The sequence below is a fragment of the Leucopleurus acutus genome (genome assembly GCF_964270905.1).
Source record: "Leucopleurus acutus genome assembly, chromosome: 5".
Taxonomy (NCBI): domain Eukaryota; kingdom Metazoa; phylum Chordata; class Mammalia; order Artiodactyla; family Delphinidae; genus Leucopleurus; species Leucopleurus acutus.
This window is the reverse complement of record NC_139147.1, coordinates 70,377,294-70,404,680: the sequence shown is the minus strand read 5'-3', so window position 1 is coordinate 70,404,680 and position 27,387 is coordinate 70,377,294. Positions and strand designations below refer to the sequence as shown.

The 27,387-nt window shown below is 42.7% G+C and overlaps 1 protein-coding gene across 1 annotated transcript in view; it reads right to left on the bottom strand.

Annotated features, from left to right (window-relative positions):
* Positions 1-9,675: 9,675 nt before the first annotated feature.
* The window catches only part of UMPS (uridine monophosphate synthetase), a 47,171-nt gene continuing 29,459 nt past the window's right edge, over positions 9,676-27,387 (bottom strand). The window contains exon 6 of the mRNA XM_082839117.1: positions 9,676-10,247. Coding sequence (XP_082695243.1) covers positions 10,078-10,247 — 170 coding nt within the window. The 3' untranslated portion in view covers positions 9,676-10,077. The remainder of the gene's footprint in view (positions 10,248-27,387) is intronic.

Sequence of the window (27,387 nt, the reverse complement as noted above, 5' to 3'; positions counted from 1 at the left end):
GATGGAAAATAAAGAGGTCATAAAGAAATAAAAACACAGAGGTAACGACTCTTGCCCTTTTGGGGGACTACGTCTTGGTCTTTTTTTTTCTGTGCATATGTGTGTAATTTTAACCAAATCAGGATTATGCTGTCACTCTTTTTTTTTTTTTTTTCTTGCGGTACGCGGGCCTCTCACTGTTGTGGCCTCTCCCGTTGCGGAGCACAGGCTCCGGACACGCAGGCTCAGCGGCCACGGCTCACAGGCCCAGCCGCTCCACGGCACATGGGATCTTCCCGGACCGGGGCACGAACCCGTGTCCCCTGCATCAGCAGGCGGACTCTCAACCACTGCGTCACCAGGGAACCCCTATGCTGTCACTCTTTTAAAGAGAACTGGGGATTCTCATTCCACTTGGTTGACTAGTAATTAGACAAACTAAAGTAACTAACAGCTGCCTCTTCTCGGAAGACGTGTTTTTTTAATTTGCTTAATTAGGATCAAAGCTGGAGTTGATTATCATGAAACTCTTGGGATGAATTTCAGGTAACAGCAAACAGATGGGAAGATCAGAGGGGAGGAGAGAAGGTCCTTTTCTCTGTTCACGTGACGTCTCTTAACTGAAAAGCTCCTCCCTCACTGGAGGGCTCTCGGCAGGCATGCGGGGCTCCTGTTGCTTCTGAGCAGGGTAGCCTGGTGGACTCGGCTTCCGCAGCCCTTTTGCGCCTGGCTGGGACTGGGCAGTGGAGCAGAGGAGGAGGGCAGCAGCATGGAGGAAACTCAGGAGGAGGTAAGAGCCTCTGAGGCATCCCTTGCGGACGTGTGGGACCCGCTTGGGAGCTTGTCCATCTGTGGCTGTCAGCGTGCCTGCGAATGTGGCGCCCGTCCCTCTCGTCCTGGTGGGGGGCTGACGAGGCTTGGCTAGGTCTCTCCCTCCCCCCAGCTTCTGTCCTCACCCAGCTGAGGGGTTGCAGACTTCTCAGGCAGGACGGGGCGCCGTTCTGACCCTCGGGAGAGGATGCAAGTGGAGGCAGGAGAATGAGAGAGACGTTTGAGCAGGTGGTGGTGCTGGGAAGGGAGAGCTCGTTCTTCTCAGCCCGCATGGCTCCTTCTGCCGGTCTTGCAGCTTTGCGAGGGATGGTCACTGCCCGGCTGGCCCCGGCCGACAGCCGCCTCCAGGATGGGTTGGGATGTGTCACAGTGAGATAGACGGTCTTCACATCCAGCTGGTTTCTCCGGAGTTCAGTGCTGGGACGTCCGATGCCTCCTTTTGTCGTAGCATGGGACTTGTATAATCTGGCCTGTTTGGGTGTCTTGATTGTTAGGAGGCTGGGAACTAAACGCCAGGAAATGGAACCTACCTCCAGTTCTTACTGGGATCCCCATCCTCTCCACTGAATCCCGCCCCCACCGCAGACCCTCATCCTCGCCCTGGCTCCTCCTCCACACACGCTTTCTGATCCTTCTGACGAATGTTCTGCTGCATAGTGTCTTCATTTTAAGTGGCCTCACATTCTTGCAAAAAGGCCAGCTCTAAACTGTAAGTAACCATAGGGTCACGCGCCGAGGTGGTGACCTTCTAGGATAGGAGTGCTTAACCACTTTGTGTCGGTGACACTCTCAGCGTTCTAGTGAACGCTACAGACCCCTTGTCAGAATAATGCTAATGCGTGTGTAAACAGGGAACATCTTGCAAGGCCTGGGCCTATTAGGGCAGCTGGTTACCATTTACCATCTTAGTTTGACTTCAGAAACCCCCTGGAAGGCTCGCCAATTACAGCTTCATTGGTCCTACCTGCACAGACTATCAAACGCCTGAGACAAAAGCAGCCTCTCTCCGCTTGACCCTCACGGTAGGCCCACATGGTATTCAGGGAAGGTATTTCCCCATCTTATAAGGAGGAAATTGAGATCGGTCCCCGCCTCGGAGAGAAGGTTGGCAAGTGAGACCCCAGCTCAGGGATCCCTACTCTAGTTCCACGCTCTTTCGTCTGTGTTGCACCCTCTGGGAAAAGCAAGACTGTTGTTTCTTATCTCAGAACTCTGCGGTATGACTAGAGAGTCATCTGAATGCAGATGGAGAGATTATAAAGCGTCTCTTTCCCTCCTCCTTCCTTGCATCTTTTTCTTTTGTCCTCACCTTACGAGCAGCGTCTGGTATATGCGTGGTGACCGAAAATCCAGGTACAGTTCACGGAACTTTTCTATTTAAAAACTGAGGGGGAAAAACAACGGAAGATGACAACTGACACACATTTCACGATTCCTGGCATAAAAGTTCAACCCTTTAAAGACTCTCTTCCATGAGGTGACCATGGGTTGGTGCGGGCACTGGTTTGTGGTTCATTTCCCTGCTGGTCCAGCCAGCCCTGCGGGAACGGAATATTTGTATGAGCGGTTGTATGTGATGGTTGGCATTCACATCGTGGCCTGTGACCATAAAACAATATTTTAAAACCTACACTGAACAGAACCCACCGCAACTGAGGGTTGTGGGTTGCACCCATGGGAGGGTCCCACGTGGGTGGGAGAGCTGGGCAGAGGCCCCAGGAGAGCCGGGGAGGCCGGGGCTGCCTTGCTCTCTGCCTGTCGAGCTGTCCCTGAGGGCTCATTCCTGCTCAAGCCTCAGGGACTGTAGACTTGACCTGAGTTGGGAGACATCCCCTATCGCATGGACCTGGAGTGTAAAAGGGGAAGAAGGCAACAGGAGGGAGGAAGAGGGGACACTACAGCCCAAGAGTAGACCACGGGGGTTTGGGGAAGTCTGAGGGCAGCAAGGTGGCAGGGGTGAGGGCGGAAGAGAAGAGCATAAGCGGGGGAAGGAGATCGGAGACTGGTGAGGGTGTTTTTCCCTGAGCAAATTCTATGAGGCGAATAAGACTCTTCAGGCCATCATTCAGGTGAGCAAAAAACATTATTATTATTATTTTTACATCTTTACTGGGGTATAATTGCTTTACAATGGTGTGTTACTTTCTGCTTTATAACAAAGTGAATCAGTTATACATATGTTCCCATATCTCTTCCCTCTTGCGTCTCCCTCCCACCCTCCCTATCCCACCCCTCCAGGCGGTCACAAAGCACCGAGCTGATCTCCCTGTGCTATGCGGCTGCTTCCCACTAGCTATCTACCTTACGTTTGGTAGTGTGTATATGTCCATGCCTCTCTCTCGCTTTGTCACAGCTCACCCTTCCCCCTCCCCATATCCTCAAGTTCGTTCTCCAGTAGGTCTGTGTCTTTATTCCTGTCTTACCCCTAGGTGCTTCATGACCTTTTTTTTCCCCTTAAATTCCATATATATGTGTTAGCATACGGGATTTGTCTTTCTCTTTCTGACTTACTTTACTCTGTATGACAGACTCTAGGTCTCTCCACCTCATTACAAATAGCTCAATTTCGTTTCTTTTTATGGCTGAGTAATATTCCATTGTATATATGTGCCACATCTTCTTTATCCATTCATCCGATGATGGACACTTAGGTTGTTTCCATCTCCGGGCTATTGTAAATAGAGCTGCAATGAACATTTTGGTACATGACTCTTTTTGAATTATGGTTTTCTCAGGGTATATGCCCAGTAGTGGGATTGCTGGGTCATATGGTAGTTCTACTTGTAGTTTTTTAAGGAACCTCCATACTGTTCTCCATAGTGGCTGTACCAATTCACTATTATTTTTTTTAACATCACCATCTCTATTCAAGTGATGACAGAAAACAGTTACTAGGTAAAGAGGGACAGTGTCTTGTTAATCACAGTCGTTTCAGGGTCCCCTGTGCCCCACGCTGCAGGCTAAGTGCAGCAGCATGACATTGGAGGCAGGCCCACAGAGCTGCCTGTGCACACGGCACCTGCTCAGACGTCACTGTCCTCATCAGGACCACTTTCTGCTGAAATGTCCCTACACGGTGGGGGGGGGGGGAGCCTTCAGGCCCACCAGATGTGTTTCTCAGCTAACTCCCATGCCCTTTTCAGGGAAATGCGGCTTCTCCCTCATGTTATATGTAGCCACAGAAGCTCAGGCTGCCTCAGGCTCTGCCTCAGCCACACGTGGCCTCCAAGTCCACTGCCACGCTCCGTGCTGGGGTGGGTTTTCTGGCATCACTGCTCTCCTGGGCCCCTCCTAGAAAAGCGAGGCCCAGAGCTCCTCTGCTGTCTGTGCCTCTTTTTTCCTCCCTCCCGCCCTCCCTGCCTGGGGTGGGGATTCCATATCACAGCCCACCCCAGGATCTGACTGTGTCCACCCCTCCACCTTCTGTTCCTCTCCCCAGGCCAGAGGAACACTCCTCCCCTGTTCCCTTGGTGGGAAGGAGAGAGGCAAACATTCTTCCAAACCAGTCCTTAATGCCAAGACCTTGAACTTGAAAAGTTAAAAAATATTCTAATTGTTTTGTTTCTCTTTGTATTTCCATTGTGGTATCCCTCTCCTGAGGCACAAAGGCCAAGTGTGGGCTTGGAAGGGCTATGGAGAAAACAGATTGCAGAGGGAAAAAAAAAAAAAAATCACTTGATAATTCATTCAAAGCCAGATTACAAACTTTAAAGGTCCTAGGATCTAAAAAAAGATATAGCATCCTGTGTCCTAGAATGCAAAATAAAACAGCATTTAGGGCTTCCCTGGTGGCGCAGTGGTTGAGAGTCCACCTGCCGATGCAGGGGACACGGGTTCGTGCCCTGGTCCAGGAAGATCCCACATGCCGCGGAGCGGCTGGGCCTGTGAGCCATGGCCGCTGAGCCTGCGCGTCCGGAGCCTGTGCTCCGCAACGGGAGAGGCCACAACAGTGAGAGGCCCGCGTACTGCAAAAAACAAAAAACAAAAAACAGCATTTAATAAAGACAGCATTAACTATAAAATAAAGAACCCTAAGGAGTCCTGATTCCCATCCCCCCTTTTTAAAAAAATACCAGATTCCTCCAAAAAACATGTTTTGGTATCCCTGCCCCACTGGTACTCTTAGCCCATGGCCAGTCAGCCGGGGTGCTGATGACACGTCTCACGTCCATCTGCTAAGGGGTGGAGGAAGCAAACTGCAGAGTCCATGGTTACCTACTGGCTGACGGTGGGCTCACTACAGAAGCACAGTGTTCCCACAGGAGCCAAGGGGCTGTTTCTTTTGGAGAGATCTCTGAAAGCAGCCGCAGGTGAAGGCGGGGAAGGCAGAGTCTTGGTGGAGTCAAGCTATTGTCCTCCCGGTGACCAGGGCTAGACGTGGGGCGCACTGTAACTATTAGTTAGCTACTGCTGCACAACCCCCCACCCCGATCCCATGGCGTCCAGTGATGAGCGCTGATTGCCATGCTCACAGGCTCGCGGGCCAGGTGGGGCCCCCGGGGAATCAGGCTGCGGAAGGCTGGTGTGGGCTCTGCTCCGCTCTTACTCTCCTGGGACGTGTGGGCTAATCAGGGCATGCTTTTCTCGTGGTGGCAGAAACACAAGTCTAGACTCGGAACTGGGACCCTGACCCCTCCCCCCACATTCCATTGGCCAGAGAAACCTACACAGCTGAGTCCAACATCAGTGGTTGTGGAAATAACTCTCCACCTCAAATGGGAGGAACTGCTGAGTCGTAAGGCAAAGTGTATGGATTCAGGGAGGAAGGAAGGATGGGGACGTTCACAGAATTGCCACTTGTTTTGGTACTTTCTATTGAATCCTGGTAGCAATGAAGTTGTGACTGATGGGGAAGGAAAGACTGGCTGCTGTCCCTTAGGATGGTACGGAAGTTCTTGTGAAAGTTTAGTTTGGAAACTAAGTTCTGTAATGACTGGGACGATGTATGTCAGGTTCACTCCCTGTGTTCAATAAATATTTGATTAAATGGTGAGAGAATATTATATGTACAGTATGTATCTGCGTGTTGATAGAAAGGGGGACAAAGTTGAATGTATCTACCTTACAGAAACGGGATAAAAAGTGTAATAACAAAAATACCAAATTGGAGGGTAACGACAGGGATTCTAGTCCTTACTCTGCCTGTCACTGGCTCTTCTGTAACCTTGCGTGAATCATTTCCCAATGGGACTCAATTTCATCTGTGAAATGGGATGATCAGATTAGATGATCTCTAAGGAGCTTCCAAAATCAGTTTCCTAAAATTCTGGGATATAGTCACTGCTTCAGTGACTGACAGGTCCCATTTTTATTGGCCAGATAGCCCCGCTCTGCCTGCACTCCCGGCCTCCCTCGAGGAGCCTTTTCAGAGGCACATGCTCAGTGCCTGTCACTCACTGGTGTCGATATGAGTCAGAGCACTGAGGCGCACCATGAACACTCAACCAGGCTGCTACAGCCCGACGGGATCACATAGCTGGGCTCAGGATTCCTGGCTGTGACCGGCCTTTCTCAGGGCCTGTGGATGTCACTGCCTGTCTCCAAGCTTCCAGTGTTACAGATGACAGTCTGCTACTAGTTGGATTCCTTTCACTTTCCAAGTATTTTATTCCTCTAGATGTTTGTAAAATTTCCCATCTTTGAAGTTCAGTGATTTTGACAGCACGTGCCCAGGTGTATGCCTTTGTCCACAACACCTGCCTAGAACTCACTGGGCCCTTTGCTTCTGCAGACTCAAGTATTTTTTCAAACTGGGGAAAATTTCCTCAGTTATTTCTGTAAATATTTCCTGTCCTCCCATCGTCTTTTCCTCTTTATATTCAGGAATCTGTTCTGTAAGCCTCTCATCTGCTCCCTCGTTATTTCCATTTCTTTGTCCCTTTGTTTTGAATTTTGGTATTTCTTCCACTTGATCTTCCTGCCCACAGATGTAGTTCTCAATATAATCATACCATCTTGAAATATTTCCATCACATTTTCACATTCAAAATGAAAATTTTCATTTTAGTCCCCCCTCCCCCCAACACACACAAATTGTCATCTTGTTTTTGTTATTCTGAAGCGGGTCTGCTTCCGGTGGCAGTTCCCCTTCACCATAGAAGGCACCTATGCTTGCATTCATTCAGAAACATTTGCTGGGCCCGTTCCAGGTGCAGAGATACTGCACTGAACACAAGGTGAAATCCCTGCTCTCTTGGAGGTAACACCTGTTACAGGTGGTTTTCTTTGCTTTCCTCTCCTGGTTGCTGGATTTCCTCAGGTATTTTCTTTCTTTTGCCCACCCCTGGCACGTAGCAGCAAACCCATAGTTGGTAGGAGGCCACAGACTGCATCTATGGGCCAGCACTGCACTGACCAAGATGGGCTGTCAGAAACCTCAGCTCCTCTCGCGGCAGAAACATCCAGTTGGCCCTCTGATGTGTACACACGCGCACGCACGCGCACACACACACACAGAGTGTGCACGTGCCCTAGTCCTGAGCCTCCCCACTCTTGCTCCTTGTGTCCACCCACCTCAAAGGAGATGATACCCCGTATCTGCTCTCTTCTTTGGAGCTCCTGGCAAAGCCTGTGGCGGTGCTTCTGGGCCTTGCCTACGTGGGCCCAGCAGCACTGTGCTAGGAGAGCTGGCTGAGTGTTGCGTGTCCTCAGGCGGCCGCCCTCACCCTCCGTGCCCTCTTCCAGAGACCGTAGACAGTCCGCATCACTGTGAGTGAGAATGAGTTGGGTCGGAGGCCCCAGGCCTGTGTTGCTCACAAGCTGGTCATGAGCTGATCCCTTCACTTTTCAGGGTCTATACGTCTGTCGTTTTAAAGTAAGGAGAGCGGACCAGGTTTCTTAGGTTCCTGCGGCACTACAAATTGACTGTCTTATGCTCTACTAAACACCCAGAGTACTGGAAGAGGCCAGCATTGATATTGTCCAGTCCCATTAGTCTTACAGATGTTGTTCTGGGCACCCTGCGAAGACTGTTCCCATTTTCTTCACTAGGGCCGGTGTTGTAAGCTCAGAGCTCATGCTCTGTAAACATTTCTTGACTGAGAAAGGGGTAAACTATTAAATGCCTCTAAAATGCTTCTATGCTGAATAGTCCCGTCATAGGTCCTAGACAGCCAAGTTCTTCTTTGTCTTGTCTCAATCAATTTGTGCTCCAAAGTTTTATGACTGCAGACTGTCTGCGCTGGGCTTAGTCTCAAGAAACATCAAAATAAGCTGAAGTACCTGTTGAAACGCAGATTTCCAGGCCTCGCCTCAAATCTGCTGAAACAGAATCTCCGATGGTGGGGCCCAGGTGATTCTTTGATGCTCCTCTGATTTCCCTTCAAGTCACCCAGAAGGGGCTCTGAGTGAGCTTCAGTAACACGACTGCTTATGGCAGGACTTTTCTCCTGTTCTCAGCAGGAGAAAGAGACCCCAAGACCATTTCATTGCAGAAGAAAAATGTGACTAACCAGGGTAGTGATGCTCTAAGTGTGGTCCCTGTATCAGCAGCATTAGCATTGCCTGAGAACTCGTCAGAAATGCAAACTTTCATGTCCTATCCTAGAACTACCCAGAGTCGACGCTGGAGCTGGGCCAACGTCTGATTTCACGAGACTCCAGGTGATTCTGACGCATGCTGAAGTGTGAGTCCATTAAGTGGGCATTTGAGACCTCAGCACATTACTGCAAAGGTCTCTCGGCCTTGAGGTCACCAAGACTTTTAACATATCCAAGAAATTCCCGTAAGTTCTTATTAGAAAATTTTCCACCTCTTCCTAACTTTCAGCTCCTCCAGAGTAGCCCCGAGGCCACACTTCTTCCATTTCCTTCCAGCCTTATTCCGTGATAATTTGCCTTTCCCAGAGGGAACTTCTCTGGAGCTGCAGCACTGGGACCCGAAGCTCAACTGGACTTCAGAGCAGAAGCTGTTAAGTGTAGACTCCAAGATAAGCACCTGACTTGACCTAACAGGCTTCTATCTGACTCACGAAAGCTGAAGAGTGGGGCAGTCAGAGATGGGAACAGCTGTCATCCTGAGGAAATGGCAAGTCTCCTCTGACACCTGCCATGACACCAGGCATGATCGAGATGAGAACGGCAGATCAGGGGTGTGCTGGTGGAATCAGACCTGAGAGCCTTCAAATGCAACTGCCACCTGGCCCTGCTCTAGAACCCCAGGGCCTTGAATGTGCAGCCGGGCCATTTCAAAAGGATCACCTGAGCCCACACCCGGCACTCCCCTCCCTCTAAGATGCTTCCTGAACAGACCAAAGAAATATAAAAATGGAGAAAATCTGTATCAGTATCGGAGCCCAGGGATCGTCCAGAAACTGAGAAGAATTTCTAGGAGAAAGTGCACTGGGGACCAGAGTGAGAGGCTGCCTAACTGCCACACGTGTGACGTGCCCAGCCCCACCACAGTGGAGACCCAAAACCTTCAGCTCTGTTGCTGGGCTCCTTTCTCTTCATTTCTAAATGTGAAGGCTGACATCCCTCTCTGTCAATGGCATTTGGGACAATCATGTAGGATCCTCAAGCAAACCTCCAAATGAAACCTTAGACCTCCTGATGCTGCTGTCTTTTTAAATAAATGAAGGAGAAGCGGGTCCATTTCTAATAGAAATAAGGCAAAAGGAATCAGTGCCTGGGGTTCAGCACAGGTTTAAACTGCCCCGGGGAAGAACTGAGTCAGAAGCCCTCTCCATGTTGAAATGAAAGCCTGATACTGGCTTCAGGGGCTCAACTACAGTCATCTCCTGTTTCCCACCACGCCCCCTCCGGTGAGTGAGCAACGGCAGTGCTGGGAGCCAGCACCACGTGGACACCTGGACTATTACTTTTAAGCAGAAGAGGAGGAGAACAGCTAATATTTAAATATTATTAGGGTACCACATTAGACGCTGAATAAAGGACACAAGAAATGCTGTACTGGTTTTAGCCTCTTCATGACCTAAAATTTCTGTCTCATGGCAATTCAAAGAATCAAAAAGTCTGATCTAGAGATGGGGGACTTCCTCAAATGTGGCGGATTCTAACAGGACAGGGCTGTGGTTGCCTAACCAACATCAGTCTCAATAAAAGCTTGAAAATGAACTGATTATAGTGACAGTGCAGTGATTATAGTCACTGAATATCTCCTGTGTGCCGTGGTAACTCCAGAAGTCATTCCACCCAGGACCCGTGGAAGAATCCAAGCAGTATTAACGGCTGTTTATTACTTCAAGCCAGTGGCATCTCAGGAGACCATGTATCTTCAAGGCCTTCACAAAAATGTATCCAAGACACTCAAACAGCAAGTCTACTCAAATAAGCTTCCCAAGCAGCTTTTCTGTACATCTCGGCTGCGTCCAGACGATTAGCTGATGTTGTTATGCCCCGGCCCACAATGATGATATCAGAACCTCGTTTGCCAATCACTTCTTGTGGGCTGTTGTACTGCTGGCCGAGATTATCACCTACAAAACCACAAAAGTTTGTTTAATTAATACAGGAAATCAGAAAACCTGTCATGACTTTCCTGAAAAGTATCTAACCTGCTTTAAATAGAAATATGCTCTTGTTCACCACACCCCTTCTACAGAGCAAGTGAATAAAAGCAGGTGAAGGGACTCCTTGGATTGGCCAGAGACCTCCACAGTGGGGACAGATACTAACCAATTCCTTTTCAATGTCTAATTTTAGAGCATTTATACTTTAACAGCATCAAAAAACAAAGGAATAAATTTCCTATGTTGCCAAAAAAGGTTCAGTAGCAAATAAAATACAATAAAAATTGCCTCACAATTGAAGACGATTGTAATATACATCGTAGAAGCACTGTGACATGCTGTTGGAAAAGTCCTCGCAAGGCATCTAACCTGACCACGTGTGTGAGCCAGCCTTTCCCCTCAGCCCCGCCAAGTGCTTAGATTACGTACAAAACCTAATTCTGTTTTTTTTTTTTTTTTTTTTTTTTTGCAGTACACGGGCCTCTCACTGTCGTGGCCTCTCCCGTTGCGGAGCACAGGGTCTGGACGCGCAGGCTCAGCAGCCTTGGCTCATGGGCCCAGCCGCTCCACGGCATGTGCGATCTTCCCGGACCGGGGCACGAACCCGTGTCCCCTGCATCAGCAGGCGGACTCTCAACCACTGTGCCACCAGGGAAGCCCCCAAACCCTAATTCTTAATTCTGGCTTTTTTGTTCTTTTTTAAAAAAATTTTTTATTGAGGTGTAACTGACATGTAACATTAGTTTCAGGTGTACATCATGATTTGGATACATTATAAACTGATCATCACAATAAGTCTAGTTAACATCTGTCACCTTACAGTCACAAAACTTTTTTTTCTTGTGATGAGAACTTTTAAGATCTACTCTTTCAGCAATTTTCAAATATGCTATATAGTTTTATTAACAAAGTTGGCATACTGTACATTACATCCTCGTGGACTTACTCTATAACTGGAAGTTTGTACCCTTTGACTCCCTTCACCCATTCCATCCACCCCTACCCCACAACTCTGGGAACATCCAATCTGTTGATTTTAGGTTACACATATGTGCGATCATATAGCATTTGTCTTTCTCTGACTTATTTCACTTAGCATAATACCCTCAAGGGCATCCATCCATACTGTCACAAAGGATAAGGTTTCATTTTTTTTTTTTTAAATAGCTGAGTAATATTCCATTGTATATACACACATCTTCTTCTCTATCCACTCATCCATCAGTGGGCACTTAGGTCGTTTCCATATCTTGGCTATCGTAAATAATGCTGCAACGAACATGGGGGTGCAGATATATCTTCAACTTAGTGTTGTTTTCTTTGGATAAATACCCAGAAGTGAAATTGCTGGATCAGATGGCAGTTCTATTTTTAATTTTTTGAGGAAACTTTATACTATTTTCCATAGGAGCTGCACCAATTTACATTCTCACCAACAGTGCACAAGGGTTCCCTTTTCTCCACATCCTCGCCAACACTTGCTATTTCTTATCTTTTGATAGTGGGGATCCTTGTTTTGTTTGATCATACAGGAAAAGCTTTGATAATAGCCATTCTAACAGCTGTGAGGTGGTATCTCATTGTGGTTTTGTTTTGCATTTCCCTGATGATTAGCAATGTTGAGCATCTTTTCATGTGCTTGTTGGCCATTTGCAAATATTCTTTGGAAAAATGTCTATTCAGATCCTTTGCCAATTTTTTAATGTGATTTTTTGTTGTCGTTGTTATTGAGCTGTATGAGTTCTTTATATTTGTATACTAACCCCTTATCAGACATGATTTGCAAATATCTTCTTTCATTCAGTAAGTTGCCTTTATATTTTGTTGATTTCCTTTGCTGTGTGGAAGCTTTTTAGTTTGATGAAGTCCCACTTGTTTATTTTTGCTTTCATTGTTTTGGAATCAGATTTTAAAAAATCATTGCCCAGACCTATGTCAAGCAGATTACCACCTATGTTTTATTCTAGTAATTTTATGGTTTCAGATCTTACATTCACATCTTTAATCCATTTTGGATTAATTTTTGTGTATGGTGTAAGATAGTGGTCCAGTTTCATTCTTTTGCATGTGGCTATCCAGTTTTCCCAACACCATTTTATTGAAGAGACTGTCCTATCCCCATTGTATATTCTTGGCTCTTTTGTCAAAAATTAACTGACCATATATGTGTGGGTTAATTTTGGAGCTCTCTATTCTGTTCCATTGATCTATGTGTCTGTTTTTATGCAAATACTATACTGTTCTGACTACTGTAGTTTTGTAATATAATTTGAAATCAGGGAGTGTGATGCCTCCAGTTTTGTTGTTCTTTCTCCAGACTGCTTTGGCTATTTGGCGTCTTTTGTGATTCCAAAGAAATTTTAGGATTTTTTGTTCTATTTCTGTGAAAAGTGCCATTGGAATGTTAATAGGGATTGCACTGAATCTGTAGATTGCTTTGGGTAATTTGGACATCTTTACAGTATTAATTCTTCCAGTATATGAGCATGAAATATCTTTCCATTTATCTTTGTCTTCGATTTTGTTCATAAATGTCTTTGTCTTATAGTTTTTAGTGTACATGTTTTTCAGCTCCTTGGTTAAATCTATTTGTAGGTATTTTGTTCTTTTTGTTGCAATTGTAAATGGGATTGTTTTCTTAATTTCTCTTTCTGATTGTTTGCTGGTGTATAAAAATGCAACAGATTTTTGACTTTGTGTCCTGTAACTTAACTGAATTTGTGTATTAGTTCTACCAGTTTTTTTGAGTCTGCAGGGTTTCCTATATATGATGTCATCTACAAATAGTGACAGTTTTGCTACTTCCTTTCCAATTTGGATGTTTTTTGTTTCTTTTTCTGACTAACTGCTCTGGCTAGGCTCTCCAACTACTAACCTGAATTAAAGTGGCAAAAGTGGGCATTGTTGTTTTGTTTCTGATCTCAGAGGAAAAGCTTTCAGCTTTTTCAGTATGATGTTAGCTGTGGTCCTGATTAGGCTGAGGTAAGTTCTCTCTAAAGCCACTTTGTTAAGAGTCTTTATCATAAATGGATGTTGAATTTTGTCAAATGCTTTTGCTGCATCTATTGAGTCTCTCTTCCTCCTTCTGTTTTCTTCTATTGTGCTATGATAACTTTCTTTAGTGGTATGCTTAGATTCCTTTTTCTTCATCTTCTGTGTGTCTACTACAGGATTGTGCTTTGTGGTTACCATGTGGCTTACATATGACAACTTGTATCCATAACAGTCTAAGTTGATAACAACTTAAGTTTGATTGCATTCTAAAGCTCTACATATTAACTCCCTCCACAAGGTTTTATATTTTTGATGTCACATTTTACATCTTTTTATCTTGTATGTCCTTTAACTATTATAGTTATAATTATTTTTACTACTTTTGTCTCTTAACCTTTTAAGTGGTTGAGCCACTACCTTTTTCAGTGAAGTTTATTGTTTCCTATGTTTTCTTGTTACTAATTAGCACTGTTTCTTTTCAGCTTAAAGAAGTCCTTTAACATTTCTTGTAAGGCTGGTTTAATGATGATTAACTCCTTTAGATTTGCTAATCTGGAAAATTCTCTCCTTCAATTCTGAATAACTCTGCTGGGTAGAGTTCTTTGTTGCAAGTTTTTTTTTTTCCCCTTCAGCACTGTATATTATCATGCCACTACTTTCTGGCCTGGAAAGTTTCTGCTGAAAAATCTGCTGATAGTCTCATGGAGGTTCCCTTGTACATAACAAGTTGTTTTTCTTTTGCTGCTTTTAAGATTCTCTCCTTGTATTTAGCTTTTGGTGTTTTAATTATAATGTGTCTTGATGAGGGTCTCTTTGGGTTCATCTCATTTGGAACACTCTGGGCTTTCTGCATCTGGATGTCTGTTTCCTTCCCTAGGGTAGGGAAGTTTTCACCCATTATTTCATCAAGTTTTATATTCCTTTCTCTCTCTTTTTTTGGGACTCCTATAATGAGAATGTCAGTCTACTAGATGTGTCCAATAAGTCCATTAAGCTATCTTCACTTTTTTCATTCTTTTTTGGTTTTGCTGTCCTGATTGGGTAAGTTCCACTGCCTTCTCTTCAAGTTCCTTTCTTTGCTTCATCTAGTCTGGACCCCTCTAGTGTATTTTTCAGTTATGTTATTGTATTCCTCAGCTCTGTGACTATTTAATACATATATTTTCCATCTCTGTTGAAGTTGAGTTCGGGAGCATCTTTATGACCATTACTTTGAGCTCTTTATTGGGTAAATTATTTATCTCCATTTCATTAAGGTCTTTTCCTCAGGCTTTTATCTTGTTCTTTCGTTTGGAACATATGCCTCTGTTTCTTCATTTTGCTTGACTCTGGGTTGGTTTCTATGCATTAGATGAAACAACTGTCTCAGCTGGTCTTAAAGGAGTAGCCTCATGTATGAGATGAAACCTGTCATTCAGCCCTACCCTAGCTCCTGGTTGTTTCTCAAATCTTTTGATCGTCAAAGCAGCCTATTATATTTGTAATAGCTCTGAGTACTCGAGGGTATGCCACGACCTATCAGTGTCCCAAAGGGGAGGGTCTCAGTCAGCTCCTAGATTCATTCTCTGATTGCCATGGCTAGGACTTCCAAAACTATGTTGAATAACAGTGGTGAGAGTAGAAACCCTTGTCTTGTTCCTGATCTTAGAGGAAATGCTTTCAGCTTTTCATCACTGTGGGTTTGTCATATATGGCCTCTATTATGTTGAGGTAGATTCCCTCTATGCCCAGGTTCCAGAGAGTCTTCATCATAAATGGGTGTTGAATTTTGTCAAGTTTTTTTCTGCATCTATTGAGATGATATGGTTTTTATTCTTCAATTTGTTGATGTGGTGTATCACACTGATTGATTTGTGGATACTGAAAAATCCTTGCATCCAATGGGATAAATCCCACTTGATCATGGTGTACGATCCTTTTAATGTATTGTTGGATTCGGTTTGCTAGTATTTTGTTGAGGATGTTTGCATCTATGTTCATCATTGATATTGGCTTATAATAATTTTCTTTTTTTTTGTGGTATCTTTGTCTGATTTTGGTATCAGGGTGATGGTGGCCTCATAGAATGAGCTTGGGAGTGTTCCTTCCTCTGTAATGTTTTGGAAGAGTTGAAGAAGGGCAGGTGATAACTCTTCTCTAAATTTGATAGAATTCTGCTGTGAAGCCATCTGATCATGGACTTTTGTTTGGTGGAAGTTTTTTACTCAGTTTCAATTTCAGTACCTGTGATTGGTACGTTCATATTTTCTATTTCTTCCTAGTTCACTCTGGGGTGCTTGTACCTTTCTAAGAATTTGTCCATTTCTTCTAGATTGTCCATTTTATTGCCATATAGTTGCCTGTAGTAGTCTCTTATGATCCTTCGTATTTCTGTGGTGTCCTTTGTAACTCCTCCTTTTTCATTTCTACTTTTATTGCTCTGAGACCTCCCTTTTCTTTTATTCCCTGATGAGTCTGGCTAAAGGTTTATCAATTTTGTTTATCTTTTCAAAGAACCATCTTTTAGTTTCATTGATCTTTTCTATTATTGCTTTCTTCATCTCTATTTCATTTATTTCTGCTCTGATCTTTATGATTTCTTTCCTTCTACTAACTTTGGGTTTTGTTTGTTCTTCTTTCTCTAGTTGCTTTAGGTATCAAGTTAGGTTGTTTGAGATTTCTGTTTCCTGAGGTAAGATTGTATTGCTGTAAACTTCCCTCTTTGAACTGCTTTTGCTGCACCCCATAGGTTTTGGATCGTTGTGTTTTCATTTTCATTTGTCTCTAGGTATTGTTTGATTTCCTCTTTTGATTTCTTCAGTGATCCATTGGTTGTTCAGTAACATAATGTTTAACCTCCACATGTCTTGTGTTTTTTAGTTTTTTTTTTTCCTTGTAGTTGATTTCTAATCTCATAACGTTGTGGTCAGAGAAGATGCTTGATATGATTTCAGTTTTCTTAAACTTAACTGAGGCTTGCTTTGTGGTCCAGGATGTGATCTATCCTGGAGAATGTTCCTTGTGAACTTGAGAAGAATGTGTATTCTGCTGCTTTCAGATGGAATGTTCTATAAATATCAATGAAATCCATCTGGTCTAATATGTCATTTAAAGCCTGTGTTTCCTTATTGATTTTCTGTCTGGAGGATCTGTCCATTGATGTAGGTGGGGTGTTAAAGTCTCCCACTATTATTGTGTTACTGTCAATTTCTTTTATGGATGAAACCTTATATATTGAGGTGCCTTTATGTTGGGTGCATATTTATTTACAATTGTTCTATCTTCTTGGATTGATCCCTTGATCATTATGTAGTGTCCTTCTTTGTCTCTTATAACAGTCTTTAAAGTCTATTTCGTCTGATATGAGTATTGCTACTCCAGTTTTCTTTCGATTTCCATTTGCATGGAATACCGTCTTCCATCCCCTCACTTTCAGTCTGTATGTGTCCCTATATTTAAAGTGGGTCTCTTCAATATATACACTAATATGTATAAAATAGATAACTAATGAGAACCTGCTGTATAGCACAGGGAACTCTACTTCCCTTTGCTGTAGAGTAGAAACTAACACAACACTGTAAAACAACTATACCCCAGTAAAAAAAAAAAAAAAAAACAACAACAACTCAATTAAAAAACATTTGAGCATACAACTCACCAAAGCAAATATACGAATGGCAAATAAGCACATGAAAAGATGTTTGGCATCACTAACCATTAGGAAAATGCAGACCATGAAGAAATATCACTACCTACCTACTAGAACAACTAAAATGAAAAATATAGCAACAATACCAGATGTTGAATAAAGATGTTAAAAAAAATACCAGGTGTTGGTGAGATTGTGGAAAAACTGAATCACTCGTACATTGCTGGTGGGAATATAAAATGATACAGCCACTTTGTAAAAGAATTTAGCTTTTTTCTTTCTTTTTTTTTTTGTGGTACGCAGGCCTCTCACTGTTGTGGCCTCTCCTGTTGCAGAGCACAGGCTCCGGACGTGCAGGCTCAGCGGCCATGGCTCACCGGCCTAGCTGCTCCGCGGCATGTGGGATCTTCCCGGACTGGGGCGCGAACCCATGTCCCCTGCATCATCAGTAGGTGGACTCTCAACCACTGCACCACCAGGGAAGCCCTAGCTGTTTCTTTAAAAACCAAATATACATTTGCCATACAACTCAGTATACTCCTGGGCATCTATGACACAGAAATGAAAATTTATTCCACACAAAAACCTGTGCACAGTTATTCATAGCAACTTTACGTGTAATAGCAAAAAACTGAAAACAAGTAAGATGTTCTAAACAAATGATGGTACATCCATACCATGGAATATCACTTGGCAATAAAAAAGAATAAACTATCAATACACACACATGCACACAAAAATAAAAAAATAAAGTGGGTCTCTTGTAGACAGCGTATATACAAGTCTTCTTTTGTATGCATTCAACCAGTCTGTCTTTTGGTTGGAGCATTTAATCCATTTACATTTAAGGTAATTACTGATATGTATGTTCATATTGCCATTTTTTAATTGTTCTGGATTTGTTTTTGTAAGTCTTTTTCTTCCCTTCCTCTTTTGTTCTCTTGTGATTTGATGACTATCTTTAGTGTTGTGTTTGGATTCCTTTTCGGTTTTGTGTGTGTATCTATTGTAGATTTTTGGTTTGCCATTACCATGAGGTTTTTATATAGCCGTCTTTATATATGCAAGATTGTTTTAAGTTGTTGGTCTCTTAATTTCAAATGCATTTCCAGTGTCCTGCACTTGTACTCTCCTCCTCTCACAATTGCTGATTTTGATATCAAATTTGTGTGTGGATGATTTCCTACCTTTACTGTACGTTTACCTTTACTGGTGAGCTTTCCCATTCGTAATTTTCTTATTTCTAGTTGTAGCCTTTTCTTTTCCATCTAGAGAAGTTCCTTTAGCATTGTTGTAAAGCTGTTTTGATGGTGCTGAACACTCTTAGCTTTTGTTTGTCTGTAAAGCTTTTGATTTCTCTGTCAAATCTGAACAAGAGCCTTGCTGGGTAGAGTATTCTTGGCTGCAGGTTTTTCTCTTTTATCACTTTAAATATATCATGCCACTCCCTTCTGGCCTGCAGAATTTCTGCTGAAAAATCAGCTGATAACCTTGTGGGGATTCCCTTGTATGTTATTTGTTGTTTTTAATATTATCTCTTTGTCTTTAATCTTTGTTGATTTGATTAATATGTGTCTCAGTGTGTTCCTCCTTGGCTTTATCCTGTATGGGACTCTGTGCTTCCTGGACTTGCGTGAGTGTCTCCTTTCCCATGTTAGGAAAGTTTTTGGCCATTATCTCTTAAAATATTTTCTAAGGCTCTTTCTCTCACTCTTCTCCTTCTGGGACCCCTATAATGTGAATGTTGGTGCATTTAATGTTGTCCCAGAGGTCTCTGTCCTCATTTCATTTTTCTTTTTTTGTTTTTTTATTAATTTTTATTGGAGTATAGTTGCTTTACACTGTTCTGTTAGCTTCTACTGCACAGCAAAATGAATCAGCCATACATATGCATATATCACCTCCCTTTTGGATTTCCTTCCCATTTAGGACACCACAGTGCATTAAGTTGAGTTCCCTGTGCTATACAGTACATTCCCATTAGTTGTCTATTTTATACATAGTGTCAATAGTGTATATGTGTTGATCCCAATTCCTCACACCCCACTGCTTTCCTCCTTGGTATCCATACATTTGTTCTCTGTGTCTGTGTCTCTATTTCTGCTCTGTAAACGAGGTCATGGATACCATTTTTCTAGATTCCACATATACGTGTTGATATTTGTTTTTCTCTTTCTGATTTACTTCACTCTGTATGACACTCTAGGTCCATTCACATTTGTAGAGACAAATGACCCAATTTCATTCCTTTTTATGGCTGAGTAGTATTCCATTGTATATATGTACCACATCTTCTTTATCCATTCCTCTGTTGATGGACATTTAGGTTGCTTCCATGTCTTGGCTATTGTAAATAGTGCTATAATTTTTCTTTCTTTATTCAGTTCTGCAATAATGATTTCCGTCAGTCTGTTTTCCAGCTCGCTTATTTGTCCTACTGCCCTATTTATTCTGCTATTGATTCCTTCTAGTGTATTCTTCATTTCAGCTATTGTATTGTTCATCTGTTTGTTCTCTGAAGCTTCTAGGGTTTTTTTTGGCTGCACTGTGCAGCATGTGAGGATCTTAGTTTCCCAACCAGGGATCAAACCCATGCTCCCTGCAGTGGAAGCATGGAATCTTAACCACTGGACCACCAGGGAAGTCCCTTAGCTCTTTATTAAACATTTCTTATATCAGTCTGTGCCTCCATTCTTTTTCCAAGATCTTGGATCATCTTTACTATCATTACTTTGAATTCTTTTTCAGGTAGACTGCCAATCTCCACTTCACTTAGTTGTTCTTCTGGGGTTTTATCTTGTTCCTTCATCTCTGCCATCTCATTTTGTCTAATTTTCTGTGTTTGTGGTCTCCATTCCTCATGCTGCAGGATTGTAGTTTTTGCTTCTGGTGTCTTCCCCATGGTGGGTGAGGTTGGTCCAGGGGCTAGTGCAGGTTTCCTCATGGGAGGGACTGGTGCCTGCTCACTGGTGGATGGAGCTGGGTCTTGTCTCTGGTGGGCAGGGCCATCTCAAGGGCTATATTTACAGGCAGCTGTGGGGTCAGGACTTTGGGTGGAACTATGTCTCCACCCTGTTTGTTGTCTGGCCTGAGGTGTCCCAGGCCAGGCCTCACCAAAATGGTGACCTCAGGGAAAGCTCATGCTGATGAGTATTTCCTGGGGCCTCTGCCACCAGTGTACCTGCCCTACAGGGAGCCACGGCCAACCCTCACCTCCCCAGGAGACCCTCCAAGATCTGCAGGTAGGTCTGGCCCAGGCTTCTATGGAGTCACTGCTTTCCTCTGGGTCCAAGTGCATGTGGAACCCTGTGTGTGCCCTCCAAGAGTGGAGTCTCTGTTTCCCCCAGTCCTGTGGAGCTGCTGCACTCAAGCCCCACTGGCCTTCAAAGCCAAATGCTCTGGGGGCTCCTTCTCCTGATGCTAGACGCCCCCAGGCTGGGGAGCCTGATGTGGGGCTCAGAACTCTCACTCCTGTGGGAGAACCTCTGTGATATAATTGTTTTCCAGTTTGTGGGTCACCCACCCGGCAGGTAAGGGATTGATTATATGGTAAAAGTGCCCCCCTGCTGTCTTGTTTTGGCTTCTTTATCTTTGGGTGTAGAACATCATCTTTTTTGGTAGGTTCAAGTCTTTTTTTGCCAGGGGTTGTTCAGCAGTTAGTTGTGGTTTTGGTGTTTTTGAGAGGAGGGTTGTTCAGCAGTTAGTTGTGATTTTGGTGTTTTTGTGAGAGGAGGTAAGCTCAAGTCTTTCTACTCCACCATCTTGCCTCCAACCCTGGCAACAGCTTTTGAAGTATGCAAATACATACAGTCCTGTGGGACTGCAAGCATAAGTAAGTTCTGCTGCCCGCAGATGAGTATCTAAATTCTTTTCTGGGAGATAATAGCTGTAGTGAGGCAGAAGGAGAGTGCAAGGATGGTGTCTATCATCAGCTTATGTTCCCTGAAAACCTCTCTGTAGGCCCCAGGTGGTTGCCAAAAGAGAAGCCTCAGGCCAAAGCTCCTGGACAAGCAAACAGGCCTCTTTCACAGAAAGATGGGGTGTGTTGCAGTGTGCCGTCTGTCTGTGCAGTGCCCCGGGGGTGGCAGCCTGCCAGGAACTGTCTCTTCAATTGTTAGTCCCACTGGACACAGCAACATAAGCTCCCCCTGGCCTTTAGGGCCAAGCAATCAAGGGGTGTTCCCTGGGCAGCAGCTGCAAAGATCAGGGCACCAGCCACGTGTAAAGGCTCCCTTCCAGGAGATGAGGAAAGGGAAAGTGCGAAGATGTGCCCAATGGCTGTAGCAAAGCTGAGGGGGAGTGTAAAGATGGCACCTGTGGGAAAAAGTTAAAAAGAGAGATGCTGCTGCCAGCCAAAGCAGTGGGAGAGTGTGAAGATCGTGCCCCCCAGGCTCTGTCCCTGGAGGGTGTTCCAGCAAGCTCTTGGAGATGTGTGTTACAGTATATGCCTACCCCTCAGGCCAACTCTTTAAGTAAAAAAAGGCTCATTTGCTAATATTAAAGTCTGAGCACAGGCTCCCGCTGAGCTGGGCCCTGGGGCAGGTGAGTCTGAGCTTGCAAGCCTTTTAAGAGCCATTTCACTCAGATCACTACTGTCTTGTGGGTCTTGTGGACATAAGCCCCATTGATTTTCAAAGCTAGATGTTTTGGGGGGGCTCATGTTTCAGGTACAGGCCTTAAAAGTTATGATGCCTGATGTGTAGTTCAAACCCTTCACTCCTCAGGGAGAAGCTCTGGGTTTTGAGTTCCACCCTGATTCTGGGTCTTCATACCAGGGGTGGGGTGAGCAGTGAGGTTGCATCCCAGCCTCTCCTACCCACTTCAATGTGGTTTTCTTCTCGTTTGCCTGATGTGTAGTCCGTGCTCAGCCAGGCTTTCCAAGGAAATTGTTCCACACATAGCTATAGGCTCAGTTTGTCTGTGGGAGGAGGTCAGTTCAGGATCTTCCTACGTTGCCATCTTGAACCAGAACCCCACTTTTTCCTTTTTAAATTCTGCTGTTCCAGAAGCCTCCTATAAATGGCTTATTATTATCTTTCAAATCCAAGATGCTTTAAAAATCCCTAAAAGCCTAGATCCTAACTGTACTTATCTAGTCAAAGATTGTGGAGGCTTCCAATGAACATTAACAGTTGCCAAGCAAAGAGTGCTTACTCTGTCCCAAGACACTGTGCTAAGTTGCTTTACATACATTAGCTCATTAAGCCTCTCAGCAACCCTATGAGGTTCAACAGTGTTACTACCCACATTTTACAGATCAAGAAAACGAGACCTAAAGAAGGGAAGTGACTTGCCCAAAGATACTGGAAGGGCTAGGAATACAAATCTACCTGATTCAGATAATGTTTACCACAAATGTAGAGTTTAAAAATTGTAGAATACTAAGGCAACTATCATAAAGCCTTAGATAGGCAAGTCATTGAGGCCTACTCTGTAGTATATAAAACCTGTAATGTGAAACTTGAGCAATGGAACAGCGACCTCCACTCCTCCCTAACCCCAGGGGAACATCTACTTTTCTTTGGTTAACCTTCTATAATGTTTTTTGTTTAAAAATCAAAACCCCAAAAAGGTAGTATCTTTCTTTATAAGTGTGGTTATAGCTCCTTCAAGGTTGATAGATATCCAACAGTTCTAGTATTTCAGGGTTTTAAGAAAAACAAGGTTTACCAAATCTATAGTCTCAGTCATTATGTTCTCAGTGTTATCATTCCACTCACAGAAACACCAACTCTTACATCTGCTCCTATACAGCATATTATCCATCCCTTCAACATCTGTATAAGTATTTACAGAACCTTTATGGTGCACAGGGGTACTGTGCTAGAGGATATGCATTCTTCAGAAAGAGCTCTCATCCTCAAGGAGTTTGTAGCCTAGTGGGAGAGTATTCCAAAACTCTACACATGCAAAAATATATACAAGGATGTTTAGTTTGTAAAAAGTCCAAATGCAACAGGGGAATGATTAAACATATTCCAGCCCAAGTGTAACTAGGATACACTATGGAGTTGTAAAAAGGTAACTCTAGACATGGAAACGTACCACAGCAGCACATACACAAAACAAACATTCTCCATACTCTATGAAGCAGAGTTGTTTTGCTGAGAACCAGATGTTCACAGTTCCAAACTTAAGGAAAGGGGGATAGAATAAACTCCCATTCCTGTGATAAGCAAGATTTCTTGTACAATAACCAATTCAGGAAAAATGTTTCCAGGTCACCATTTTTTCCCCATTCAAAACCAAAGCAGAGGGCTTTACCTGGTGGCGCAGTGGTTGAGAGTCTGCCTGCTGATGCAGGGGACACGTCGGGTTCGAGCCCTGGTCTGGGAGGATCCCACATGCCGCAGAGCGACTGGGCCCGTGAGCCACAACTACTGAGCCTGTGCGTCTGGAGCCTGTGCTCCGCAACGAGAGGCCACAATAGTGGGCCCGTGCACCGCGATGAAGAGCAGCCCCCACTTGCCGCAACTGGAGAAAGCCCTCGCACAGAAACGAAGCCCCAACACAGCCAAAAATAAATAAATTCACAAAAAAAAAAAAAAAAAACCCAAAGCAGAGCAATCAAGATGGCAGAGAAGAAGAACGAGAAGCTCACCTCCTCTCACAAATACATTAAAAAATACATCTATATGTGGAACAGTTCTCACAGAATCCTACTGAATGCTGGCAGAAGACCTCAGACTTCTGAAAGGACAGAAAGAATCTCCACATAACCAGGTAGGACAAAAGAAAAAAAAAATAGAAAGGAATCTGGACAGGACCTGTACCCCTGGGAGGGAGCTGTGAAGGAGGAAAGACTCCCGTACCCCAGGGAGCCCCCTCACCGGCAGGAAAAGGGATCAAAAATGTATTTGAAGAAATTATGTCTGAAAACTTCCCAAACCTAAAGAAGGAAACACATCCAGGTACAGGAAGCACAGAGGGTTCCAACAAGATGAACCCAAACAAACAGACCTACACCAAGACATATTATAATTAAAATGGCAAAAGTTAAAGAGAGGGTTCTAAAGGCAGCAAGAGAAAAACAATTCATTACAAGGAAACCCCCATAAGGCTATCAGCTGATTTCTCTACAGAAACGTTGCAGGCCAGAAGGGAGTGGCAAAATATATTCAATCAATCAATCATTTAGAATAGAAGGAGAGAGAGAATTTCTTAGACAAGCAAAAACTAAAAATACAGCAATACTAAACCTATCATAAAAGAAATATTGAAAGGTCTTCTTCTCTAAATAGAAAAACAAGAAGCTATATCAAAGAGAAAATTACAACCAAAAAGTAAATCACTTACATAAGCCACTATATAGATTAAAAAGGAAAAAAATAAATTTTTTGTGTGTGAAAGTGATGATGACCACAGTGAACAGCAAAAGGATAAACATGAAGATGTAAAAGAGGACATCAAAATCATAAAATGTTGAGGAGAGTTACGAAAATGTAGATTCTTCTTTTTTTAGAATGTATTTGAGCCTATATGACTACCAGTCTAAAGCATGTAGATATATGAAGGGGTTAACATACTTGAAAAACAGGGTAGCCACAAGTCAAAAACACAATAGATTCACAAAAACCAAAAAGAAGAGAACACAAGCATAAAATAAAAGGAAATCAAACCACAAAAGGAAAAACAAAAAGAAAAGGGGAAGAAGAGGAAATACAGAATTAACTGGAAAAAAAGATTTAAAATGGCAATAAATACACATCTATCAAGAATTACCTTAAACATCAATGGACTAAATGCCCCATTCAAAAGACACAGAGTGGCAGACTGGATAAAAAAACAAAAGCCTACAATATGCTGCCTGTAAGAGACCCACTTTAGGGCAAAGGACACACAGATTGAAAGTGAGGGGGTGGAAAAAGATTTCATGCAAACGGAAATGATAAGCAGGGGTCGCAATACTTGTATCAGACAAAACAGACTTTAAAACAAAGGCCATAAAAAAAGATAAAGAAGGACACTATATAATGATAAAAGGATCAATACAAGAAGAGGATATTACTCTCGTCAACATATATGTACCTAATATAGGAGTGCCTAAATACATAAAACAAATATTAACATACATAAAGGGAGAAACTGACTGGAATACCATAATAGTAGGAGACCTTAACACCCCACTCACATCAATGGACATATCTTCCTAGACAGAAAATCAATAAGGCATCAGAGATCCTAAATGATACAACAGAACAGTTAGACTTAATTGATATTCTTAGAACCTTACATGCAAAAAACCCAGAATACACATTCTTTTCAAGTGCACATGGAACATTCTCTAGGATTGACCACATACTAGAGCACAAAGCAAGCCTCAACAAATTTAAGAGGACAGAAATTATTTCAGGCATCTTTCCTGACCACAACAGCATGAAACTAGAAATCAACCATAGAAAAAGAAAACAATTACATGGAGTCTAAACAACATGCTACTAAAAAACCAAAGGGTCAATGATGAAATCAAAGAGGAAATTTAAAAAATATCTTGAGACAGATGACAATGAAAACACAACCGTACATTATCTGTGGGATGCCACAAAAGCAGTTGTTAGAGGGAACTTCATAGCGATACAAGCCTTCCTCAAAAAACTAGAAAAATCTCAAGCAACCTAATCTACCACCTAAAAGAATTAGAAAAAGAACAAACAAAACCTGAAGTCAGCAAAAGGAAGGAAATAATAAACATCAGAGACAAAAAAATGTAAAATAAAGATTAAAAAAAAACAGATAAAATCAATAAAACTAAGAGCTTGTTCTTTGACAGTGTAAACAAAATTGACAAACCTTTGGCCAGGCTCATCAAGAAGAAAAGAGAGAGAACCTAAATAAACAAAATAAGAAAAAAGGAGAAATAAACAATACTGCAGAAATACAAAACACTGTAAGAGAATATTATGAACAAGTACATGCCAACAAATTTGCCAACCTAGAAGAAATGGACAAGTTTTTCTAGAAACATACAGCCCACCAAAACTGAATCAAGAAGAAATAAATAATCTGAACAGACCAATCACTAGAAGTGAAATAGAATCTATGAAAAAAACAAAAACAAACAACTCCTTACAAACAAAAGTTCAGGACCAGGTGGCTTCACAGGCAAATTCTATCAAACATATAAAGAAGAACTTATACCAATCCTTCTCAAAATCTTCCAAAAGATTGAAAAGGAGGGAACACTCTCAAAGACATTCTATGAAGCCACCATCACCCTGATACCAAAACCAGACAAATATACCACCAGAAAAAGAATTACAGGCCAACATCTTTGATGAATACAGATGCAAAAAACTACTAGCAAAACCAAATAAAATATTAGCAAAATATTAGCAACCCAAATCCAACAACACATAAAAAAGATCATGCACCACAACGAAGTTGGATTCACCCCAGGATCACAAGTATGGTTCAACAAATGCAAATCAATTAATGTGATACATCCCATTAACAAAGAAAAGACAAAAATCACGTCATCTAAATAGATACAGAAGAAGCATTTGATAAAATTCAACATCCATTCATGATAAAAACTCTTACCAAGGTGGGTAACATAACATAATAAAAGCTATTTATGACAAACCCACAGCCAATATAATACTCAACAGTGAAAAGCTGAAATCCTTCCTGCTAAAATCTGGAACAAGGTTGCCTACTCTCATGACTTCTATTCAACATAGTATTGGAATTCAGACAAGAAAAAGAAACAAAAGGTATCCAAATTGTAAGGGAAGACATAAAACTGTCATTCTATGCAGATGACATGATACTATATATAGAAAACCCTAAAGAACTGATAAATTCAGCAAGGTAGCAGGATACAAGATTAACATACAGAAATGGGTTGCATTTCTTTACACTAACAACACAATATCAGAAAGGGAATGTAAAAAAACAATACCTTTTAAAATCATACCAAAAAAAAAAAAACCCTTAGGAATAAAGCTGACCAAGGAGGTGAAAGATTTATATGCTGAGAACTATAAAAATTAATAAAGGAAATTGAAGATGATTTAAAGAAATGGAAAGATATCCCAGGCTCTTGGATTAGAAGAATATCATTAAAATGGACACACTACCCAAAGCAATCTACAGATTTAATGTGATCCCTATCAAATTACCCATGACATTTTTCACAGAACTAGAACAAGTAATCCTAAAACTTATATGGAACCAAAAAAGACCCAGAATTGCCAAAGCAATCCTGAGGAAAAAGAACAAAGCAGGAGGCATAAACCTCCCAGACTTCCGACAATACTACAAAGCTACAGTAATCAAAACAGTGTGGAACTGGCATGAAAACAGACATGTATCAATGGAACAGAAATAGAGTGCCCAGAAATAAACCTACATACCTATGGTCAATCTTGACAAAGGAGACGAGAATATACAATGGAGAAAAGACAATCTCTGCAGCAAGTGGTGTTGAGAATGCTGGACAGCCACATGTAAATCAATGAAGTTAGAACATACCCTCACACCATG